At 43.5% G+C, this 24,781-nt stretch overlaps 1 protein-coding gene across 5 annotated transcripts in view; it reads right to left on the bottom strand.

Annotated features, from left to right (window-relative positions):
• The window catches only part of ITPKA (inositol-trisphosphate 3-kinase A), a 52,485-nt gene that overhangs the window by 20,140 nt on the left and 7,564 nt on the right, over window positions 1–24,781 (bottom strand). For all 5 annotated transcript variants that reach the window (XR_010884154.1, XR_010884155.1, XR_010884153.1 and 2 more), the window contains exons 2-4: window positions 6,424–6,520; window positions 4,007–4,220; window positions 2,080–2,284 (exon numbers count right to left, since the gene is read on the bottom strand). Coding sequence is in view for 2 of the 5 variants with exons in the window: in XM_067296453.1 (XP_067152554.1) it covers window positions 2,080–2,284; window positions 4,007–4,220; window positions 6,424–6,520 (516 nt within the window). In the remaining 3 variants the exon portion in view is untranslated. The remainder of the gene's footprint in view (window positions 1–2,079; window positions 2,285–4,006; window positions 4,221–6,423; window positions 6,521–24,781) is intronic.

Below are 24,781 nucleotides of genomic sequence, written 5' to 3'. Positions count from 1 at the left end.
CCAACACATGCTCAGCTAACTCAGGGAGTTACTCCCTGTACTTAGGGAGAACAACCCCTCTGCTTCCCATCAACCACTAGCTGGCACCACTGATCCTCACAGGCTCTTCTCTCAAAATGAAGACCTCTGCAGCAGGGCCTTGCTCCTCTGCAAATATGCAGAACTGGATGTACAGTTCAACTACAGTAAAACAGCGTGGGGAGTACTGACTGGCTGTGTTGTTTAAACAACTCACTTCTGTCTTCATTTCTCCATATATAAAATGGAGAAATCAACATCTACAGCCCCATAACAGCAGAGAGAGAGAGAGAGAGAGGAAAAAGTAATGTTTCTGGAGTACTCCAAAGTATTTTCTGCGCTGACTAAAAAGTTAAGTATTAGTGTCCTGTTCTGTACTGTTACAGCACTGTCCCAACTGAGGGAAACATCATGCAGTTGGTGTACCATACTGCTCCTCCCTGCCTCTACAACCAGCCAAACCAGAAAGAGCAAGTCAGGAGATATTACTGGAGATCCCCTGTGCTCCCCTGGCTCAATCATTCTTCAGGACACAATGTAATTCTGTAAATCTACATTGACCAAAGCTCTTTCCAAGAACGTATGTAGAAAATCTTGAGAATATCTGGGTTTCTAATGCCATTACAGACAGCATCCAAAGACTTAAGTGGTATAGGAACTAAAACAGGTACCTTGATAACATCATTAAATGGCTAAAGGGTAGAACAGAAAGAGTCTTGGCTAGACTGGAGCCAGATGATTTATCACCTAAACACTTCCTGCATGAGGGTGCCTGTGTCTAACAGCCAGGAGTGGAACTCCTAGATCCTGTATCACAGCAGGAGAATCTAGGAATGAGGAAGAGAGAAGACACCATGAGAAAGCAGAGAAAAAAGGGGTGGCTAAGGAGCCTCTGCTTGTCAGCTGCACCCTCTTTTATCCCTTTCTTTTTCCTGTGTGCTTTAACTATGGAACAGAAGCCAAGTTAATCCAGAGTCTCATTTACAGCATCTTAACATACGTAAGTTAAACTGATGAAGGGCACAAGTGTGCTCTGCTGAACATCCTGGAAGTCACACAAGGTAAGCCATGCTAACTTCTTCATAGATGTCAAGTCATAGGCTTCCGCTAACAAGTACTCACTCAGGGTATAGGTGGGTTTGGGCAGCCCCTGTCATGCTCTGTTCTGCTACAGGAACACTGCTACCAAAACCTGAGTGAACCAGTTTAAGACTAACTCTGATAGGCCTATACAAACAGAAAGCACACTTCTAGACCACATCAAGTGTTAACATTCAAGTAACTGAGTCAGGTGGCTGATATTCTGAGAGGGAGTCCAAATGGGTTTCTGGGGTAGGTATCTGATATTGCCAGAGAGCATGACAAATATAAAGAATTGATGGCTAGGATAAAAAACTGCAAAGACTCTTTTATGGCCGTAAGGTAACATCCTAGAAAGGTATAAGGACAGACATTCTTCCCTCAAGATTAGCAGATGAACTTTGTTGATGCAGACATTTTATCTTTGGTTGTTCTGGCTTTATTCCAGATTCATCTATACCAGATATTGTCATGTACTTAAAAGGAAAAGGGGTTTCCTCAATCCCAAGAATATCTAGCTAATGCTTTTACCCTGCTTTGCAAATAAACATAGCTGAAATAGAACTGCTTTACTGTGATTCACTTGGAATAATATGTGAGTTCCCAGAATAGCTCCTGGATTAAAAAAAAGCAATTGCATGAGGAGAGGTGATTACTCCATCAGTTCTGAATTCCTCCTTTTATCAGTTTCATTTTCATTGTACCTACACTGTGTACCTGCTTGGGTCCCTTCTGCAATGTCTCTGTGGTTGATCCAAGTATGGCTGATGTGCATCTGATGACCAGCTTACCTGACACTACTCTCCTATAACTACAGTGGATGCTATAAAGCCACAATACACTGAACTCTGTCATTTCAATTAGTAATGTTTTACATAATCCTTTGGAAAACTTGACTAGTGATGCACACTAGCTTGTTGATTAATCAACAAATCAGGCAATGTTCAGTCACCAAGAGCAGGCAGAACTGGAACTATTTACCTTTATCCCTTCAATCCTGAAGCCCAGGTTGGCACTGGAGCTGATGGTTTCCCTCCATTGCATGTATCGGGGCTTGGTGACAGCATGCTGCGCGTTCTCTTCTGCTGTAGGAGCAAGAGGATCCACTTCAATCATTTTCTTGTACATGTCCTTACGCAGCTTTGGTTTCTCACGGGCCTTAGTCAACTCTTCCTCCAGGTATGTCCTGCAAAAACATCACATCCCAACAAAACTGCAAGAACTCCCCAAACATTTATCTTGTAACTTATAATAACTGGTCTCAGAAGAGATCAATCACAAAAATAAGCATTATCATTATCCCAGCTTTGTATATGGGGAAAACTGAAGAACACAGATTAATGGCTGCATACGGTTATTTAGTGAAACAGTAACAGGAGTTAGGATTCTTTTCATTCATTTCTTGCTCTAACTATACCTTTACTTACTGTTACATATTATTGCTATATCCTGCTTACAGAGTAGAAGAAAGCTGAATTCCCATTCTTCCATGACACAGAAAAGTATTTTCAGAGGATAATTAAGAGAGATCACTTACAGTGAAATCAAAAGCAGATATGCCTGCTGAAGCCTTACAGTATTCTCTCTCCTCAAGAAAAACTAACTTCAGTCATGCTTGATTTTTCAGGCCTCGGAAAGCAATTTAGTTTATACTTTATGTATCAGGCAGACAAGACCACTCCTCATGTAGTAAAAATGAAAGAGTAAAGCACATTATCTGAGGAATTGCAGCTCCAAACCAAAAAAAGTAACTAAGAAAGGGAAGGTGCAGGGTGACAAACTTTCACATTTTGCTGTTATCACTCTAACCATTAATTTGGTAGCCATTAGAAAGGTACCATGCATGTTCTCTGCACTCCCCTGGACTCCTAGAGGTTGTCTCTCTCCACAAAGCTTGCAATTTGTCAGGTGCCTGCAGTGTACTTTCTTCATCACAGTGACATAAACAGGGCTGGCATTTAGGAGATACTGTCACCCATTACCAGAATGACAACCACTTTGAATAAAATACTTATTGCTGCAAATTGCTCGTCTTTCTTCTAGGCATGTCTGCGCTACACATTTCTACCTTGAGTTAGCAGACAGACAGACACTTAAGGTTCTGCATCTATTTGAAAAGGTTTGCCTAGACTCCTCTAAGTTGAATACCTCATTTAGCCCAGTAATTCTGAGCATCTCAGTTAGCAACAAAAGATGAATAGGACAGTTCATACCTCTCTGAACTGTTACTCCAGGCTGTCAACAGGTTCCTTATCTATTTATTAGTTATGCTTAGTTAACCTTTGATAGGTTTTCCTCTCAATCATAGACAAGACAAGAGAAAAGGAACAGAAAACAAGATTCTGGAGAACAATGCAAAAGCATCATGGAGATGTCAGAGTGGGGAAGGACATAGGCCAGCCCTGGGCAGATTGTCAATTTTTTTCTCTACAGGAAAGACCACTAACATTGAAGAGTCATTCAAGCTTTGGAAATGGGCTTTCACACTGCTGTTTAGTCATTCATACTTAGAGAAGGCAATTTTATTCTTTGTTGGTTTTTTTGAATCACTGTGTAAACAAAGATTAAAAGAACTGGCAGTGAGTGAATCATATAATTTTTTTTTTCTGTGTAGTATCAGGCCATTGCAGGGAAACCTTGCCTCAAATCACCCCTGAAAATATCTTGATGTGAGTGGTTTTTGAGGCTACAGATCATTCAGTCTCCAGAATCTATGTGCAATCAGGCAACAACGGAATGTGTTCTCCTCAGGTTGTCAAGGCAATTGCCAAGCCAGTAACAGGCTGTGTACACTGAACCCCAAGGCTCCAAAAATGTTATTGAGCTCCTCCAGGCAGAGCATGACAATATCCTCCATTCCCCCAAGTCCATTCAGGCTAGAAAGCACATTCTCTTTCATGTCTCTCACCTGATCCCCATCTTGCAGTCCATCACACATGGCCCTTCAAAATCAGTAAGCAAGTCATCCAGCTGAATGTAGCTCTCGCCATCTCTCTCCACCACACCGTGGAAGCAAGGAACACAGGAGCGTAGTGGATCTTTCATCAGTCGCTCAAAACACTCCTTCTCATTCTCTGAGAAGCGCTTGAGAATCTTCCCACTATCAGCTGCCTTGAAACTCCCTGAAAAGAAAATCAAACACGTGCTGACAAGGCTGACCTGCAGAAGAGAAAAACACCTTTCCCCAGCACCCTGGCCTCATCTACCTCACCCCCATGATACCAAATAAAGATTCCCCCTTGAATAGAAAAGGTAACATGCTTCTCATAAAAAACTAAAACACCCAGGACAAACACAGCTATTGGCAGTGAAAATCTATTTGGATATATTTCCATATCAGAATTCATAGCTTTAAGGAGTGCAGCTGCTCCAGGCCATGTTGTTTTTGTTTTGCTTTTTTTTCTTTTTCATGCTAAACTCTTTGCTAGGATGTTACACACTGCTATACTTATTAACATGCACAGGAAGAAGCCACAGGCCAGACTTTGTTAATGCTCCAACAGGCTATTTTAAAGCTGCGTAACACTGCCAGTGTTGGCTGTGCCCTGAATCCTCCCATAGGGTATGTCTGCTGAGTGTGTACGTACCAAAGCAGTGTGGTCAGTCAGTGATCATAAGCAGCCACCAACAGGCCAGAAGCCAAGTACTGCCCTTTCTACACACACACTCTGTGACCGCACATGCCTATACCTCCAGGTACGGCAGCTCCTCTGGAGCCCTGCTAATCTGCAGGTACAGACTGTAGCACAATTGTTTCACAGCCCTGGGTTTGAATCTCATCCAGTACAACCGATACAGTGTATGTAGGCCAAGATTGGCAGTAATTAGATTCCAGCTGCAGAAGTCACTCTCTTGTCCTGCAGCATGCCAATAACATCAGAAGAAAGTACATGTTTCACTCAGAGGTAGCCTTTAATCTACACAGCATAAAATAGGCCCCAGAGTAGGAGCCTGATTAAACCTGGGGCTGAAACTCAACTTTTATCACAGTAGGATCCTCCATATTCAGCCAATAGCAACAGGCTCTTCTCTGACAAATCCTAGAACTGGTGCTGCCTCAGCCAAGGGCTGGAGCGGTGATAGCCCAGGTTATAGTTTAGAAAGAACTTGTCATATCAGAGAAGACTAGCTGCAAAAATGATGGACTAAATGCAACTATAGAAAACTACCTAAAGGGAACTGGAGCATTCTTTCTCCTTCTAATCCACTTCTGGTAACCTCTCATCCCTCCTCCTCCACCCTACACAAACTCCCCAAAGGGTTATGATTACATGAACAATGTACCACTTCACACAGATCAAGCCAGCCCCATATACACTGTGACAGAAACTGCAAGCAATAAGATTGGATCATCTTGACACTCTGCCTGATAGCCCCACTGTGCAAATGCAGCTACCTCATTTCTAGGACTGAATAAGTATGTCTGCACAGCTTTCCACTGCACCATGTTAGTGCACTAGAATATAGAGAGGTGGTTCAGGTACTGCACTAAAGCACTATGCAGTGTAGGTGCCTGCCCACGTGTACTAATAAACTCTGCACTAGTAGATTAGGAACACGGGCGGCTTAGGAAATGAAGCATGACTCAAGCTTGATGACTTCTATTTGTTTTTTTGCCTTAGCAATAAAACAAAGCCTAAATCAGGAGCACATTTACCAAGTTCTACAGACACTAAACTAGACTCAGCTGATTGAGCTGCTCCTTGTGCTCATGTAGTGAGCAACAACAGACTCACAATGCAAACACCTGGTCATCAAGTCTCTATTTCACCATGTTCATTTTTCACCTGAGGGTTTACATTAAGATGTGGGGTTTGGAATTGGTACTAGAAGTGCAGTACTCACCAGGGTTGAGGCACGTAAAGGAACGGACAGTTACCCTTTCCACTAAGGAACTAACATATTGGCTACTCACTCGAGAGAGATGATATGATACCACAAGCAACAGCAGATGGACCAGGCCTTCAACTTCACTCCCCAGTCCCCCTTGTTTTCCTCTAACATGTATTTTACACATACCATTTTATAAGAAGTGCATCCTGGAGCATGGCCCTTCCCCCCAAAGTCTGCCCACTGCTTCCTTGTTCATCTCCTTATTTAGGTTTAACACTTCCCCTTTCTATCCTCCACCACAGTTGGAAGAAAGATGCTCTAGTTCACAGATTCATGTGGTGTCACATAGTTTTTTACCTGAAGGAAGCAAGTACTGACTGATCACCTGCCTAGATCCCAACACAAAGCAGCTAAAGAAACACTGAAATAACTGTTTTCCTTGCCACTGCCATCCCCATAAGATGGACAAAACACTGAAGATACTCATCTCACCTGTATGCCCAGCCAGCTGCACCCATGAGTAGCGTTTCTTGAAGGGGCTGATGACTGGTAAGTTAACCATGGTTTTAATCGTATGCCATGCCTTTTTCTGGAATACAGAGAAAGGAAATATTAAATTGCACAAACTCTGAAATTCTGACACACCACAAATGTACCAAGTAGCCTGAAATTCATGCACACTGAGTTGTCCCTCCCCAGTTTGTCTGTAAAACCTGTAAACGTTCAAAGGTGGAACCACAAAACATACACTGTGATCATCACTGGAAAAATACATAAGAACAAGAATGGAAATACTTCCTACCATCCACAAGAAAACTGCCTGCAAGGCATAAAAAAAAGTGTCATGCTGTGCATGTCACAGGCCTGTTCTTAGCCACACCAGACCCTCTCTCTGAGTCATGCAGTGCACAGACAGCAGACTCTGAACACACACGTGAGCCCACTAAAGCTTCTATGAGACATGAACATAAGCAGTTTGCAACTGTCAACAATACTTCTTTTCCCAGACACCTTCAGCATGACCTCATGATTAACAGCTTTCTCCAAGTCAGCAGGTGATTCTTATTGTAATAGATGCATAGAAAATGCCTCTCTAATTAGACACCAAGGTCACCCAGTTCCCTGTAACACCAGTTGACAATGTGCTGTAGGATCTATTCCAGGTCACGTATTTTCCTGCTCTGTCCCCTCCTTCCCAATCCTGTTACATTTTAACAAAGTTGGGCACTGCTCTTGCCACCTTGGCTGTCCCACAGTGCAGCTGTGTGGATACCACTGCAGGCAGGCAGGCAGGGAAACACAGCAGCTGCTCGGACACAGCCGCTGAGTGCTCTGTCGCAATGCAGAGGAAGTAGAAAATGAAAGAGTCTCAGGTTTTGGAACCAAAACCCAGGTAAGTAAGAACCACAGCCCATAATGACACTGGTATTCACATTACAGAGTGAGTGATCCCAAAGTGCTTTACAAATGAGGAAGGCAGGCTCATTTCTTCTTTCTCTAGGACATGATGCCCTGCTAAACAAAAGCAGCTGGTAACAGCCCACAGTAGTTCTGCACAACAATTTAGTACTGAGTTTTTTTTGCTGAGACCAAGTATAGTTGGTGGGTAGGCTGGATTTTCAGTAGCCTAAACGCGCTCCATCATAATCAATGGGAGCCATTGATTTCACCAAGAAGAGTTTAGAGCATTGCTGAACACCTGAAAATCCACCTTTAAAATACTACATGTTCTCTAGCAGGGACACTGATTTGATAGATGCTCAAGCCACCTAACAACTACTGTCTACTACAAAAGACTTTACAGAAATAAAAAATACAAAAAGTGAAACTGCAGGCAATGCTATGAAGGCAAAATGTAGTTTTCCAGACCACATACTGGCATGGTCACCCTTCCCCACACTCCCTCAGTTATAACAGGTTTCTTGTAAAGTATCTTCTGGTGATGCTGGTCATTGTGTGATGGCAAAACCCTGTGGCTGTCCTAGGACATATCAAGAGGATATGGCAACTCACAGAAGCAAGTGATCTTTCTTTCAAAGATAGGCTTTCACAAGAACATTGTAAATTATGCTGCAAATTTAAACTGACATAACAATATAATCTCCATAGGGATATATTTATCCTGAAATAAGATTGTTTTTTCCTATTTAAAATATCTTGGTTTTGAAAGCCATTCAAACTGAAATGAAGTCACTCTTGGTCTGATATATGTCCCATGCAGCAGTAATACTTTCGTAAGCATACAGTGCTAGCAAGAGGAAGCATCCAATGAAAGTCCTGGACATTTCAGAATTATGAAAACTCAGTTGCACTTATGCAACACCACAGATGTTGCTGGCTCTAGCTAAACTTCAGTTTAGTAAATACCTTCTGCAGGTTTAAGTGTCCCTGCAGTCTCCAGTGGATTTTGTATTATTTGCCTTACACTGTTCCAAATTGCTACTGTGCAGTGCTAAACAGTGACTGGGCTCTATCCCAAAGCTAGCTGCTTTTTAGTGGCGATGAAGGAAATCTTGTACATCATTTGGAAACATCCATAGTCTTCCTTCTGGCCAAAAGTGCAATGTAAATATTGCTATTCAAATAGAAAAGATAATAAATGTCTTTTGTATAGTCTATTTGCCAGATCTAGCTGATAGTAGAATCCCTTCAGTCTGCTCTGCTGTTTCTTCTCCAGATGGACAGGGCTAAGTTATTTACAGAACAGTTGAAAGTAAACCTCATTGCGAGTTAAAACATTCCCTTTGAACGTAGCCTCTGAAGAAACGTAAGTTTTTAAAGACTCCAGCTCAATTTGCAGGGTAGCACTGCTGTCCCCCCATCCCTCAATCAGAAATGAGCAGTGCTCCACACCCCTCCCATAACAATCCTATACTCATCATAATGTCCCTCTCCTAACATACTGTATCCTGTCTGTCTCCCAATGATTCATCATGCTGCTATATCCAAAAGTGAGAAGAAGCACAGGTTTTCAAGGAATGCACGTCAGCTCTCAATGCAACCCCACACGCTAGTGGCTTTCCCACCTCCTCCCTCCCACCTAGCCCTAGGAAGCTGCAGTTTATATTTTTACTGTGGGTGTGAAGGAGAGACAATGGGCCAAATTCAGCCCCAGCTCAAGCAGGCTTTGGCAGCTTAGGTTACAGCTACCTTGGATGAATATGTTTGAGCTACTCACACAATAAACATACACTGTCAATTTGTTGCAATCTCTTCACAGGCCTTTTTGCCTTAACTCTGGGAAAGCATGAGGCTCAAGCTAGGATGGAAAGGACTATTGCTTCAGCACCTAGACCCACCCCAGGGTGCTGCCATGGGCAGGGGTTCGGCAGATGCACTCTCCCCCACTGCAGCTTCCAGTCCCCAAACTCACTCAAGCCACTGCCAGCAAGCAAATAGGGCTGCACACTCTTGGAGCAGCAGCATGAGTGGGAAGATGAAGACTTTTTGTGCCTGTTGTGGGAGGAATCTTTCTCACTTCTATTTCTAAAGCAAGATTTCTTCCTCTTTGTTAGGAATGGTTTTATGTGCTTTTCCAACCACTGTTTCATGCAGCAATGGCAAAGGGGACTGCTGCCTATGTGCAGTTACAGTCCATGTCTCCCTCAGTCCACATTTCCTCTAGATTCCTGCTCAGTCTTCCTTGGTCTTTTGCTCAGTCTGATTTTCTCCAAACCCCTAATTCAGTGTTTGATGCTATCCACATATATTCAGAGAAAGTTCTCATTTCTCTCTAACAGCATTGCCTGAATCAGATGCCTCTGACATCACCAATGCAGTTTCATATTCCTCCTCAGGTCCATATACTAAAGAGTTCTCCAGTAGCAGAAGGAAGGCATTTCAAAAGGCCCAAAAGTCAAACATGAGAAATGCTGGCATTCTTAGATTCAGCATACAAATTATTGACACATTTTATGTATTTTATACATACATACATGTATACATACATAAAAGCAATAAAAGGACGGGTATGCTAAAGAGGGGGAAAGCTAGTTTCCTGTTGTCCAGCTAGCAAAAGAGCAGAAACCAAGTGGAAGAACATGGGAGAACTGACCCCTCCAGTGGGGCCACAGTGCATTCAAGGCATTGTGACTCAATATCTGATGTTGACCTGTTCTGTGGTATCTGGATTACTCATTTGAATCACTCTTCCAAATGTAAAGCACAGCACTAGAAAGGCATATTTCCATGCAGAAGATATGATAAACTTGCTCTGTGTTAGCATTGACACGTGTGGACAGGATACTGGCCAGATGGGGTGTGCAACAGCATCTCCAGCCTATTCATCCCTGGCGAGAGGTAGCTGTTGCCATAACGCCCATCACATCAAGAAACAATGAAGATGGGCAGCAACCGATAGCCACTCGCTCCTGGGTACAGAGCTCCCCCCAGGCCTGCTCTCACAATGTTATTAGTATGTGGAAGCACAGCCATCACACAAGTGATGTTTGCACAAGTAGGACTTGGTACAAACCCACTGAACTCCCTGGGAGCACTCGCATCCATTCCCCAGGCATCACTGTCCCCAAGAATTAACCTGCAGGAACTGCCAGGCTTTCCTGAAATCCTCCCATGACCAGGGCAAAAACATCCTAATAGCAAAGTCTGTTGAATAGACTAGTGCAGACATTTGAGTTCTTTCTTTTTTTTTTTTTTTTTAATGGAGCAGTATAAAACAAGTAAAATCTCTCTCTGAGCATATGCTAATCCCTCATGGACAGGTGAACTACTCTGACCCCTAATCACAGAATCGCTGAGGTTGGAAGGGACCTCTGGAGATCATCCAGTCCAACCCCCCCTACTCAAGCAGGGTCACCTAGAGCACACTGCACAGCATCACATCCAGGCAGGTTTTGAATATCTCCAGAGAAGGAGACTCCACAACCTCTCTGGACAACCTCTTCCAGTGCTCTGTCACCCTCACAGTAAAAAAGTATTTCCTCATGTTCAGATGGAATTGTCTGTGTTTCAGTTTGTGCCCGTTGCCTCGCGTCCTGTCGCTCAGCACCACTGAAAAGAGTCTGGTCCCATCCTCTCGACACCCTCCCTTCAGATACTTGTACACGTTGATAAGATCTCCTCTCAGCCTTCTCTTCTCCAAGCTAAACAGGCCCAGCTCTCTCAGTCTTTCCTCATAAGAGAGATGTTCCAGTCCCCTAATCATCTTTGTAGCCCTTCGCTGGACTTGCTCCAGTAGTGCCACATCCCTCTTGTACTGGGGAAGCCCAGAACTGGACGCAGTACTCCAGATGGGGCCTCACCAAGGCTGAGGAGAGGGGGAGGATCACCTCCCTCGACCTGCTGGCAACACTCTTCTTCATGCACCCCAGCATACCATTGGCCTTCTTGGCCACAAGGGCACATTGCTGCCTCATGCTTAACTTGGTGTCCACCAGCACTCCCAGGTCCTTCTCTGCAGAGCTGCTTTCCAGCAGGTCAACCCCCAACCTGTACTGGTGCCTGGGGTTATTCCTCCCTAGGTGCAGGACCCTGCACTTCCCTCTGTTGAACTTCATGAGGTTCCTCTCCGCCCACCTCTCCAGCCTGTCCAGGTCTCTCTGAATGGCAGCACAGCCCTCTGGGGTATCAGCCACTCCTCCCAGTTTTGTATCGCCGGCAAACTTGCTGAGGGTGCACTCTGTGCCTTCATCCAGGTCACTGATGAAGTTGAACAAGACTGGACCCAGGACTGGACCCCAGGGGGACACCGCTAGCTACAGGCCTCCAACTAGACTCTGCGCTGCTGATCACAACTCTCTGAGCTCTGCCATTCAGCCAGTTCTCAATCCACCTCACTGTCCACTCATCTAGCTCACACTTCCTGAGCTTGTCCATGAGGATGTTATGGGAGACAGTGTCAAAAGCCTTGCTGAAGTCAAGGTAGACAACATCCACTGCTCTCCCCTCATCTACCCAGCCAGTCATTCCATCATAGAAGGCTATCAGATTGGTTAAGCATGATTTCCCCTTGGTGAAGCCATGCTGACTACTCCTGATCACCTTCTTGTCCTCCACATGCTTGGAGATGGCCTCCAGGATGAGCTGCTCCATCACCTTTCCAGGGATGCAGGTGAGGCTGACTGGCCTGTAGTTCCCTGGGTCCTCCTTCCTGCCCTTTTTGAAGACTGGGGTGACATTGGCTTTCTTCCAGTCTTCAGGCACCTCTCCTGTTCTCCATGACCTTTCAAAGATGATGGAGAGTGGCTTAGCAATGACATCCGCCAGCTCCCTCAGCACTCGTGGGTGCATCCCATCAGGGCCCATGGATTTGTGGGTGTCAGGTTTGCTTAAATGATCTCTAACCCACTCCTCCTCCACCAAGGGAAAGTCTTCCTTTCTCCAGACTTTCTCTCTTGCCTCCAGGGTCTGGGGTTCCTGAGGGCTGGCCTGACCAGTAAAGACTGAAGCAAAGAAGGCATTCAGTAACTCTGCCTTCTCTGCATCCTTCGTCACCAGGGCACCCATCCCATTCAGCAAAGGGCCCACATTTTCCCTAGTCTTCCTCTTGCTACTGATGTCTTTGAAGAAGCCCTTCTTGTCGTCCTTGACATCTCTAGCCAGATTTAATGCCAAACAGGCCTTAGCCTTCCTCGTTGCATCCCTGCATACTCTGACAGCGTTCCTATATTCCTCCCAAGTGGCCTGTCCCCCTTTCCACTTTCTGTAGACTTCCTTCTTCTGGTTGAGTTTTGCCAGGAGCTCCTTGCTCATCCATGCAGGTCTCCTGCCCCCTTTGCTTGACTTCCTACTCATAGGGGTGCACCGCTCTTGAGCCTGGAGGAAGTGATGTTTGAATATTAACCAGCTCTCTTGAATGCCCCTTCCTTCTAGGGCCCTAACCCATAGGATTCCTCCAAGTAGGTCCCTGCAGAGGCCAAAGTTTGCTCTCCTAAACTCCAGGGTTGCGATCCTACTCAGTGCCCTGCCTCCTCCTCGCAGGATCCTGAACTCCACCATCTCATGGTCACTGCAGCCAAGGCAGCCCCCGACCTTCACATCTTCCACCAGTCCTTCTTTGTTTGTTAGTACGAGGTCCAGCAGCACACCTCTCCTTGTTGGCTCCTCCACCACCTGTGTCAAGAAGTTGTCACCAATGCTCTGCAGGAACCTCCGGGACTGTTTGTGCCTAGCTGTGGTGTCTTTCCAGCAGATATCGGGGTGGTTGAAGTCCCCCATGAGAACCAGGGCCTGGGATCGTGAGGCTGCTTCCAGCTGTCTGTAGAAGGCCTCATCGACTTCCTCTTCCTGATCAGGTGGCCTGTAGTAAACACCCACAACAGTGTCACCCATGCTAGCCTGCCCTTTGATCCTTACCCATAAGCTCTCGACTCGCTCTTCATCCACCCCTAGGCACAGCTCAGTACATTCCAGTTGCTCTCTCACATAAAGAGCAACTCCACCACCTCGCTTTCCTGGCCTGTCTTTCCTAAAAAGCACGTAGCCATCCATGACAGCACTCCAGTCATGCGAGCTATCCCACCATGTCTCTGTAATGGCAATGAGATCATGGCCCTAAGGACAACAGAGGACGGGGACCTGAACCTTCCTCTGCTGATCTATGGAAAAATAAATACCTCCTCCTTATTTAAGGGGAAAATGACAAAGACCTCAGTTCTGCAAACGCCTAAAACACATACAGCTACCCTCAGGCAAGCACTGACAATCAGGCAACATATACAGGAATTTGCAGAATTGAGTCCTAGCTGAAGCAAAGAAAATAAGCATTAAAATAGCTGACATGTAAACTAACATGGTAGGGAGGGGAAAATGAGAAAAAACTTTTTCCTCAAAAAAAAAAAAAGCAGTTCTAATGTAACTAGCATGTTACTTGAAACTATACCGATTTAAAGAAAAACAGTAGGCAGAAACATTAACATAAACTAATAAGGGCCCTAAAAATATTCATTTTTCCATTATCATCAGCAGGGTGGAGAACTAGTCTCTCGCCTGAGCTGGTAAGTAGATAATTTTGCTAGGCTATAGTAAGCAATGACCCTGGGATGCTTTTTCCAAGAAAACTTCAGCATTTTCTTTATATAAGATCCTGTTGTCTTTTTTCTGTGCACTACTACAAGCCTACGCAAGCCTACAAAGTGCTATTATGACAGTAAGAAACAAAAGGATAGGGAGAAATTTCTTTATAATCTTTTTTTTTTCCTCCTAAAAGGCTTTAAGGAAAGAAAGAATACTTAATTGTCATTCATCATAATCTACTGTTCTGTTAAAGTCCTTAAATCGTTTAGGCTAAATTCTGCAACTCTGGGACATGGGGACTGAAATGTGATCTGTATCACTGGTTGCCACTGCCTACTCAGTGTCTCACTAACTCCTAGAAGGAACAAGGTTCCTCCACAGGGACTTACAAGGAGTATAAAAAGCTGTAATTATCAAAAAGTTACTACATGTGTTTCAAGATAATTCTTAAGAGCCGTGCGTCCAAAACACAAAAGCACCAATAATACCTTGCTTGGCAAACTCGGCCAACACTGTGCAACTGAACAAGCACGTGGGAAGGTGCCAAGTCTCGGCCCCTTGCAGAGCACGGAAACCATAACAATAGCGACTGGAAAATGTAACACCTGAGAATGCAGCAGAGCATTCGCTGAAACTACTTTGTATGAGTGGGCCCCGAGCTAACAATAAGTGTTACTAAGCTAGGTATCTGTTCTGTGTTATCTGCGTGGCATATTACTCATTCTCCAGCGGCTCACCTTTCTTCTGTGGGGTTTTTTGGGGTTGTTTTTTTCCCCCCCCTCCCTTCTCTTACTTCTTCCTTCCTGGGTCACACACTAGCACCCATATTATTTTTTTTGAGTGACACAAGAAATCCTAAAAATGTCCATGGTTATTCACAGAGCTGTCATAAATATCAGTGTGAACAGGTGGTAGGGTCTAGTCCTGCAAAATTTAGCCCTTTGTTAATATTTGTTCTCAACAACTTGTTTCTTTTAAACTCTGTGTACATTTTACAGTTTTATTATTGTATTGGTTTTATATTTTATAGTGTGTACATTTACTTAAAAACCTCAATAAAAAGCTTTGAAGTTTTTAAAACCCAGGAAGTTAATTACATCTACAAAATACTTAACTGTTTTACTTGCCTTAGTTTATTAAAACTGAAATCAGCTTGAAATCTAGTTTGTTTTGTTTTTTTAATTCTTTGTGCTATTTCACTCGAGTATTTCATTCCATTTGGAAAGTTTAATTAATGTATTCAGATTTGTTCTCCATTTCCAATAGTCTGTGGTTTTATTTTAATTAGCTTTGACCTGACAAACTGGACCTGCACAAAGAACTTAAATACGGCTTGCAAGCAACCAACCATACTATTTTAATGAACTAAAGCTAACCTGAACAAACTTTGCAGTCAGCTGTCTCACTGCAGCCACTGCCAGCTGTCACCATAAAGCGCTCCCATAAGAAATCATTCTGAGCAGACCACTACTGAGACAGTTACTAGGCTAACTTAATCACTTTGTAATTAGATATGCTTCTCTCTCTGGGTGAAAGTAATCAATAACTACAGCACTATAATTACAACCAATAAAAAATTACAAACACTTCAACAGGAATCTGCTGATTTGTCAAAATCACAATGTTCCACAGAGACGAGTTGATATCAGCATAATTCTCCCCAAATCGATGGAGTCTTCCACGGATTCAGCTTCACAGCAGCCAGCTTGAAAGGTGGTTGAGGACTTCACTGTTTCAAGGGTCTGCAGCTCTGGGACAGTGAACTGTACAGTTCCATTTGATGGGAAAATCTGGGGATTTGGTGATATAAAAAGTATTTTATAAGATAGCAAGTGCTGCTGAGCAACATGCTATCTTTCTGTATTTAGAATTTACTTATTGAGGGATTCCTGTTTGGAGTTCTTTCAGCTTGAGGCTTAGTCTACTTGTCTTTGCAGACCTGAAAGAAGCAGGCAGTTAACTTGGTCAGGGCCAGATCCTGGAGCAACAGATATTTTTATGCCTAATGTAAGCAAAAGATAACTATCCTTGTTCCTTGCGGGGGGGGTTTTGGTCTATATGTATATGTGTGTGTGCGCACATCTATATATGTGTGTGTGTATATATGCATACATATATATACACACACATGCACACACACACTTTAAATATCTATAGCATCTAGTATAAGCCTTTCAATGCAGTCTATCAGAATTCCATGACTTCTTTTTTTATTGTCCAGACCATAAAAGCTCCTGAGTTAAGGATCACTTGGTATTTAAGAAACTTAGAAGACCTAATAAAGCATCATACTGCAATGGAAAAAGTGAGGCATATCTGCACTTTCTCCCTTATTTGCTGGGGGAAACAACTTGGATATCCACCACACAGGCCCTCTGCAGGGAAGCAAAGTGCAAGATTTGCCTGTAGCTAAAACAAAAATACCTCTAATAACAAGCAAACCTGGATTCATAATATAAGGCACTTGCTTTTCACTTTCAACAGCCTGTTTCTGTGCTTTTGCCCCTTATTAAAGGTTTCTGGAATCCTTAAACTAGGGAGATTCTCGCTGCCAAGTCTACTACCCACTTGGTTGAATCAGACATGAATCACAAATCAAGACAAGGATCTCAATGGGTGGGAGGTGAAAGAGCAAGTCAACAAGAAGAATGCTCCCCAAGCAAGCCCTGACAGGAGTCTGTGAGCAAACACAACCCTTATAACCAGGTTTCTGAGTGCAACACTTGATTCAACTCCCAAGACAGGGTGAGGCTCTTACAGCAAATGACTTAGCCCTATTATTACATTTCATCTTTTGTCACTGGACAGAAAAACGGGTTCCTGATGCACACAGGAAACATTACTCTTCACCATATTCCCAGATGAGATTGTTCATCACAAGACAAAAAAGTATTTTAGCCTAGGATCAAAATGTTGCTCTATACTAACTTACATTGATGGATAGCCCAGCCCAGAGTCCAGATTTTGGAATACCAACTTTAAAGGGGCTGTGCCCTGACCTAATGAGAACCAGCTTCATTCTTCAGACTATCAGAGGAGTTACGCCAACCAACATCAACTGATGATTTGTACAAATCACTGCAACTGGCCTTTTGCCAGGGCAGCTGTATTAACCCAAACGCTTCAGCTGTCACTCAAGGAATATAAACAGGATAACAGTGTCCTAGATCTAGGAAATTACTGAGCAACCTCCACATGTCCTACTTCTTGGGAGCCTTAACCATCTCTTATCTGCTTTAGTCAGGGGAGTCCCCAAGCAACTAATGCTTGCTGCTTTCTCACACAATTGATCTTCCTGTGGTATGAGTGCCACCTGGAGCAGAAAGACTGATGATCAACAGCCAGGGAGAACACACACTCCTGAGGAAGAATGGCAGTTTGCATGCTGCATGAGCAACTTCCTCATCAGCACCTCTAATCAGACTGCTAGGCAAACTGTGACTACACCTTCATCTCTCTCTCTCTCACCATCCAGCCTCCAAAGCTTTGAGAAGAAACAGTGCTCAGTCTGCACTTAGCACTTGATGCTTCTGCTTTTGCACTCAACCATGGGTGAGGGCCACAGCTGCTCAACCAGCCTTTGGCAGGTGTATCCTCTGACTGTGGGGTTTTCATTTCCTGTTTGTACCGCAGTCAAGATGGGCTGGGCTAATTCTTCAGAGTCATGAGAAATACTTAATGCAATCTGCAAAAACAAAAATGCAAGACAGAAGCCTCAGGTTCCTGTGTTTTCCTCTTTATCATGCCTCACCATGCGTTATGCAGCAAGACGCACACATTCCTTGGCTTGCTCTCCTTTAGTGTACTTGGTAAATTTGTTCGATACTCATTCTGACTGGACAAAAGGAAGAAGGGAAGGAGAAAGAAACTGATGATCAGTATCAGACTGAATTCCTTGGAGCACAAAGTCTCAGGTCCCACTTCACAGCTGGATTCCACTTGTAATTCCAGGAGCACATTCCCTCTCCAAGTCAGAGGAAGAGTGAAGTGCCATGGAGTGAAAGCATTGCTTGCCATTCTGCAAGCAGCATCAGTGACCACAGTCTGCTGACTGTGATACAGCAATCAATGTTGGCATTTTGCTTCTGATCATTATCAAGTAAAATAGCCACAATCTTTATTGCATTCCCAGGCCAAAAGCCAAAGCAGCCAAGGAATTAGATGGCTTTAGAGCTGCACTGCCACAAGGGTTTCATTCACTTTTTCTCACAAGGATTCTGTAAAAGCCAGTTTTGTAGGAGGCAATACTGTTAACTAAAAGCCAGATTTTGATTTTTCTTTTAATAAGAAAGGGCCAACATTTGCTGTTTTGAGGGATACTTAAATCTCCAGCTTTCAAAAGAGAGCTTTAACAAGCCCATATTTCCATTATCGCTACTTAGACAACTTGTGCTCTGCTCTGAAAGACACTGGCTCTCTAATAGGATGTTCTGCCACCTGTCCCTACTAAACCTCAGTAAAGCTGAACCAAAGACCACCTGTCCCTACCAGGGTTCTGCCAGAACTGAAACTGAAATGGTGGAAACTGAAATGTTATTATCCAAAAGTAAATGGAATTTCCTCAGCATAGGAAACTTGACTCATTTTCAGAGCACAGACATTTGAGATTTATCCAGGCTGTCCATCAACCAGAACAATTTTATGGTAAATCAAACATCACTTTAGCAGATGGTGTGGTAGAAGGAAAGAAATTTTTCTTAACCTTCAAAGCAGCTGCAGTCTAATTCTTCAGAAACTTTCTACGCCACAGTTCAGCAACTTGAGAAATCTCTGACCATCCTCCTTATCCATCCTTTATTCGTCATGGGTCACTGATTGACATTACCAGCCATGAGGCTGGAACACCTAGAAAGACCCTACTCTTAGGATGAAAAAATGAGCCTAGCATCCTATTAAATAGGACACAGAATTACCAGTTCCAAACATGGTAAGTCTTTGGGAATTTCTAAAACCAAACACATACCCACTCCTCTATACACAGACCAATAAAGAGGTCCAGCCTGCAAAATAAGCACAATTTGTCAAAGCAAAGTGAACTGTGTATGACCTCAAATCCAAATGTATTACAAAAAGTGCCAATCCGTTTCAGTCAGGTGAGGCTTCTGCATAACATCAAGAGAGACTGTGTTCAGGCAACAAGCCAGGAAATAACTTTAAGAAGTTAATCTGCCCTGGGTGTACTCCAGGCACTCAGGAAGGGAGCTGAGCATGCGCTTCATCTTATTTGCAAGGGTGGTACAGACTGTTACCTGGAGGCACAGTTCTACCCAGGCTGCTGAGCCAGAGCTGAGGTCTGGACTCACCACTAGTTTACCACCCCAGTGATTTACTGGCCAAAGGCAAATCTCCAGTTCAGACAGATAAACAACAGAAAAGAAGGAAATTTTTAATGCTTACCCTTGATTACACTTTCCTGTTTCCCACTAATACATTGGTCACAAACTACTACTATCAGACAGAAATTGAGACTTTGTCTGTTATTCACTGGTCAGACTCTTCTCTTCCTCTCCCTAGCAGAGTGGGATAATGAACACACATTGAAAGCTTACTTTGTCACTGTATCCTCATATATGGGCCAGTATGGGACATACAAGGCAATATCCCATATGCCTTTGAGATTCAGCTTGACAGGAAGGAATGATGAAAAAATACCCTGTATGGTGGTGAGACACTGGAAAAGGCTTTCCAGGGGTATCAGTGAGTTTACTTCATTGAAGGCTTTAAAACCAGGCCAGAAAAATGTCTCTATATCATGGCCTAGATCAGTGATGGGGGACATCCACCACCAAGAGAGGACTGGGCTGATTCCAGCGACAATGAGCTGCAATACTTTTAGAGGAGTTCCAGGCACAGGCACCAAGAAAGTTCATCATCACTGGTCTAAAGATGCTTGATTTCCTGCAGTGCAGTGAATAAAGTTAGATGTTCCCTTTCTGCACTAGATTTCTACGTCCTAAAAAATATGAAAATATTCATTTACAAAATTAAGTCTTTCCTACCAAGATCTGTCTGTAAATCAGGTTCTTAGAAATCATTGTATACATTCATGTACATATGTACATACATAAAAAGAGGTTACTGACAGGTATTTATTTTTAAAATGCACTTATATCTATTTTGGTTCTTCCCTAGCCTGATAACTCAGTGTCTAACATCCTAAAATGTCAGACACTCACTTGTGAAAGACCTGAGAAACTCTATTGCTTCAGTATGGGATCTTGGTCCAGACACATGCCCTTTCTCTGCTCCAGTTACTGCAAGCGCAGGTTATAATATCTACACTTCAGAACAGTGTTCAGCGACTTAAGTAATTAACGCTTGTAAACTACATTAGAGGCACTCAAATAAGAAGCAGTATAGTGTTAAGAGAAAAGCGTTATTAGAATCTAAAAATATGCCATATAAAGAACAGATCAGACGTGCAGATACTGATAACAGTTTACCATCTGCTCTTCTAATCTATCACAAGACAAAGTCCAGTACTCTGTCTCTCCTCTCCTCCTTTGTCTCCTCCAAGCCCACACTTCCATTTGCCTCCAAAGAGGCAAGAACAGTCACTGCTTCGCCTATCGGACTCCAGCCTGCTGTGCAAATAAGGCCCACCCTCAGCAAAGGAATGCAAGTGTCAACACGTGATAGGGCACTGCTATTGAGCGAGGTGTGGTATTTACCTACAGGAAAGCCACATCCTTCAGCAACCACTTTAATAGCTTGGAGCTTTAACATAGTAACTGTGAGATTATTCCAAACCACTGTATTGAAAGGATTTTTTTTGTTTTGTTTTGTTTAACTCACATTTGGGTTTGCATGAGAACATAAGCGAGGATGGGTGTCTGCAAATGGAACGTGGCAACAACGGAGAAACTTGGGATTGAAGGGAGATGGGGAACCTCCATCCACCCCACAGGAGTGAGGGGGTCTTCCGGGTCACCAGATAGTGGTTTGTTTCCAGAGCAAACCTAAGATCAGAGAAACTCTCCCTCCCTCAAGTCAGCACTGAGAGCAATGCAAGGAATCTGGAGAAGAGGGTGACTTCTCCCTTGAGCAAAACTACAGGATCAGAAGACAATTTCTTTTAACAGAACAGCACGAGAAAGGCAAGTTGAATTCCTCCTCCATACCAGAAGCAGATAGTCCCAGCAGACATATGATTATTTAAAATTTTAATTTCCTATTTAAATTTTAATTTCCATAGCTTAGTCTTAAGAAAAGAGTCAAATGTAGGCCTTATATAAGCAGCAGTGACTCAACTAAAGACTGGAACTGAAACAAGGCATGTGCCTTCCTGAAGGGTTGTGGGTGTCTGAACAATAGCCAGTGTGTTGTACAGAGTATGTTTCCTCTGCCCTGCAGGTAAACAAATGTGTTTACAATCAAGATCCTGGGGAATCCCACCTTTTTAGAAGCACAAACATCAATTGTCAGTTATTAAGAATCTCACCCAACTAAAAATAAAATAATAAAATAAAATGGCATAGCTTATACATAGACCATTTATCTACCACAACTTTTACCTCATAGTAAAACAGAGATAACAACAACAACAACAAACACATAAGCCTGAAGAATTTTCTCCTGTTGGGTTCCTAGCAACAGAATGACAAGCCATGCTCTCCTATCTTGCACAACCACCCAGACCAGCCTCCTAAAATTTGGAGCAAGCAGTATCTTCTACGTCACATTGGACACAGGTAGCAGAACCCAAGAGTGATCAATACCAATACACCAGAGCCCAGCAGATGAGGAAAAGAAAGGCAACATCTGAAATGTCATTTGCAGATAGCTTATTGCTTGCCGAGCATACAGACGAACAAACCATGCAGAGAAGTTCCTTCACAAGCCAAGACCGATTTTGCTGCCGTGTATGCTCTCATTCTTGCAGAATGCAACATGAAAACTGGTGACTTGGCTTCATTCAGTCCACAACCATCCCCTGTCTCAGTAGCTGTGGTGGCACCATGACCAAATGATAGGAGAATGCACCTTAAAATCCTCTCCCATAGAATTTTCAACAGAAAGGACTATCTGGCCTGAAATGAGGACCTCAGGATTTCATTGCTTAGTCTGTCTGGGTTTGTGCAAAGATGACAGAGAAGTTGCTTATCTCAGCTCCAAGACAATACAAACTGGGTTCAATTATCAGCTCAAAATGCTGACACTCGGCATTTTACACTATGAAAAGTAAAAGCTAGAGTGTAGGAAGGTTTCCTAGTTTCTCCAGATTACATTCTCCTCTGAAAAAGTTGACCCTTTGTGGAAGCAGCGCCTCTGCTCCTGCAGAGCTCCCATGGGTGGGAAAGGATGGGGAAGGAGCCCGCAGCCAGCGCAGCTTATCATGATGAGAACATTCAGGTCACCCTCAGCCAACAGCCCACTCAAACCCCACAAAAGATAACAAACAGTCTATCTGCGTGCACGAACACTGTCTGTTCACACCATTATCCTTCCTATCACTGCATCACAAGCATACAGTGGTGGAGAAAAATTCGGAGGCCACCTTTTAATATTTGCTTGGTCTCTCACAGACTCTGTAGAAAGGCAAGCAGTTCTCCAGATCAGCTTTCAGCTCTGTTAATTAAGAAGTCAGTCTTTCTTTTCCTGTGGTCTTCTGCCTGATTCACTGCATACTTACCTATTTCTGCAACACAAAAAATGGAGATCCTGCAAAATGTGGCATTAGTCATTATGTAACCGTAACTTGTCTGTTGAGTTGGTCTGAAATATAGAATAGCTGCTTTTTAATTGAGAATCATCCATTCTGTGCATCAAATACCATGCCAGCTTGTAATTAAAGACTATAGGATATTAATATGCACAGACCGCACAGTCACTTTAATACTTCTATTTCATAAATTTTCAGTGCTTGACTGTATGTTTTCCTAATATAGTTGCTTCACGTTCTATCAATGTGGGGGTTTCTTTGGAGAATGTATTTTCTTCATGTTTTAAAGCAATAGTCTGCTTGATCATTAAGTTTTAATCTTCTGTCTAGTCTTCCCTCTCTCCTTTCCAATGGCATTCCCAACCAGTCCCAGTCGCTCCCTCTGTTCCCCTGTATATGTCCTGCAGCTATCACAATCCTCTCATCTCCCTCTTGTCTCCAGAGTTTTTTTGTTCTTGACCAGCCTGCATTTGAATCAGGCAGCTTCCTCCTGCAGTCTCTCTTCACCTAACACAGGTCATTAGAAAGTGCAGGAGAGAATTGCTACCCATGGCACATGCCGAGTGGATTTTTAAGGGTTGTCTGCACACATGCTGAACTTCAGAGCATCTGAATGCATTCCAATAGTGGAAGGTGCTGACACCTGACAACAGTGTTTCATCCTCACTTCCTTTCCAAAGCACATGCTGCACAGTGTGCTAGAGCTGGCTGGTGTGTTGAAGGTGCTTGTGCTAAAGAGGACACTTAAAGGAGTATTGTACTTGGAGAGGATCTTCCACCTCTGTGGCTGATGGCCCTCTCATATGGAGCAAACCTGAGATACAGCTGCCTCCTGCACAGCGGATCCTCCCTAAGCTCCCCTGTGGCTGAGGTGTGGGATGGCTGTCCACACTCTTCTCTGCTGAGCTCCACCAATCTCATGGGTGTGCTGCATCCAGACTTTGAGGTGTGCTAGCACCGCAAAGATGAGAAGCAAAAACATACATCTGATTCAGCACTTCACCATGGGAAACGAGCATAAAGCAGAGCACAAGTATGACATGCTGCCCACAGTGAACATTGCTGAGAAGAACCAGTGCAGTTTTCTCAACTAGATGGAGCTGCTGAAAAAAACCTAAGACACAAAGAAAGCTGTGTTCTCTGTTGCAGTTCAGAGTAACAAAGGCTAGCTAAGGCTGGATCATTTTATATCAGCAAGTGGCAGAGAGCAGGGGACAGAACCAGCTCTGCTGACAATGAATGAGGATTTCCTACTATCACTGGACAACAAAAACATTCTCTTTCTGTGCAGTATTCAATACAATTGACCAAGAGATATTACTCTTATAATATGAAAGATGTATGAAGGCTACAGCAGTTTACATCTCCTTTGATGCAATATCACTGAGCAACAAGCAAACTATGCCATTGCCACTAGGCTTCTTACTTGCACAGTTCTACAGCACTGCAGCCTCCTGCTAAACTGGCAAGCATTTGGCAGGCTGATGGATGATACAGATTTCAGTGCCAATTACATGCAGACATAAAATGTATCTATCTATACCTATTCTTTATCACCCATGATCACATCTCTGTTATCAAGATGCCCCAAGTGGGGATGAAGTCAGATGGCTGATGAACTGCAGATTAAACCTGAATGTGTGCAAAATAAAGGCGGTTTCAGTAGGCTTGGGTAGGCAGTTTAAGGAGTTTGCAGTCACTGTGCCACTTCATTTGGATATTTCAGCCTGTAGATTAGGAGTGTTCCTGGAATCTGGCTTAATGCCAAGCTCCTGCAAAGCAGCATCTGTGTCATACTTGCTTCAGGCACCAACTGGCTTGGAGATTCTGTCCCTGGCTCTGAATCTGGATTGTGCCAGGTCTACGATATTGTTTCAAACGAGCTGCCAATTGGGCTTTGGCTGACTTCTTCCCAAGCTTGCCAAGGAATGGAAGGTCTGGTAACAGGCAATAGTAGCTTGGTCTGATGGGTTCAGGGTAGGCTTCTTTAACAGTCTCACTGTTGCATGTTTTCAGGGAAGAGAAAATTTCATCCCATGCGGGAAGCTCACAGTTTATAGATACAAAACAAACAAACAAAAAAAACCCCCCAAAACCACAAATGCTGCTTGCTATGTATTATCCCCCAAAAGCATTCTCCATTACTGACAGGAGAGAATCAGTTAAGCACAGGAAACAATACACCAGTGCAATTACTAGTCTGATGTTGCATGA

Source organism: Apteryx mantelli, chromosome 4 (assembly GCF_036417845.1).
Source record: "Apteryx mantelli isolate bAptMan1 chromosome 4, bAptMan1.hap1, whole genome shotgun sequence".
NCBI lineage: Eukaryota > Metazoa > Chordata > Aves > Apterygiformes > Apterygidae > Apteryx > Apteryx mantelli.
This window is presented reverse-complemented; position numbering and strand designations above follow the sequence as displayed.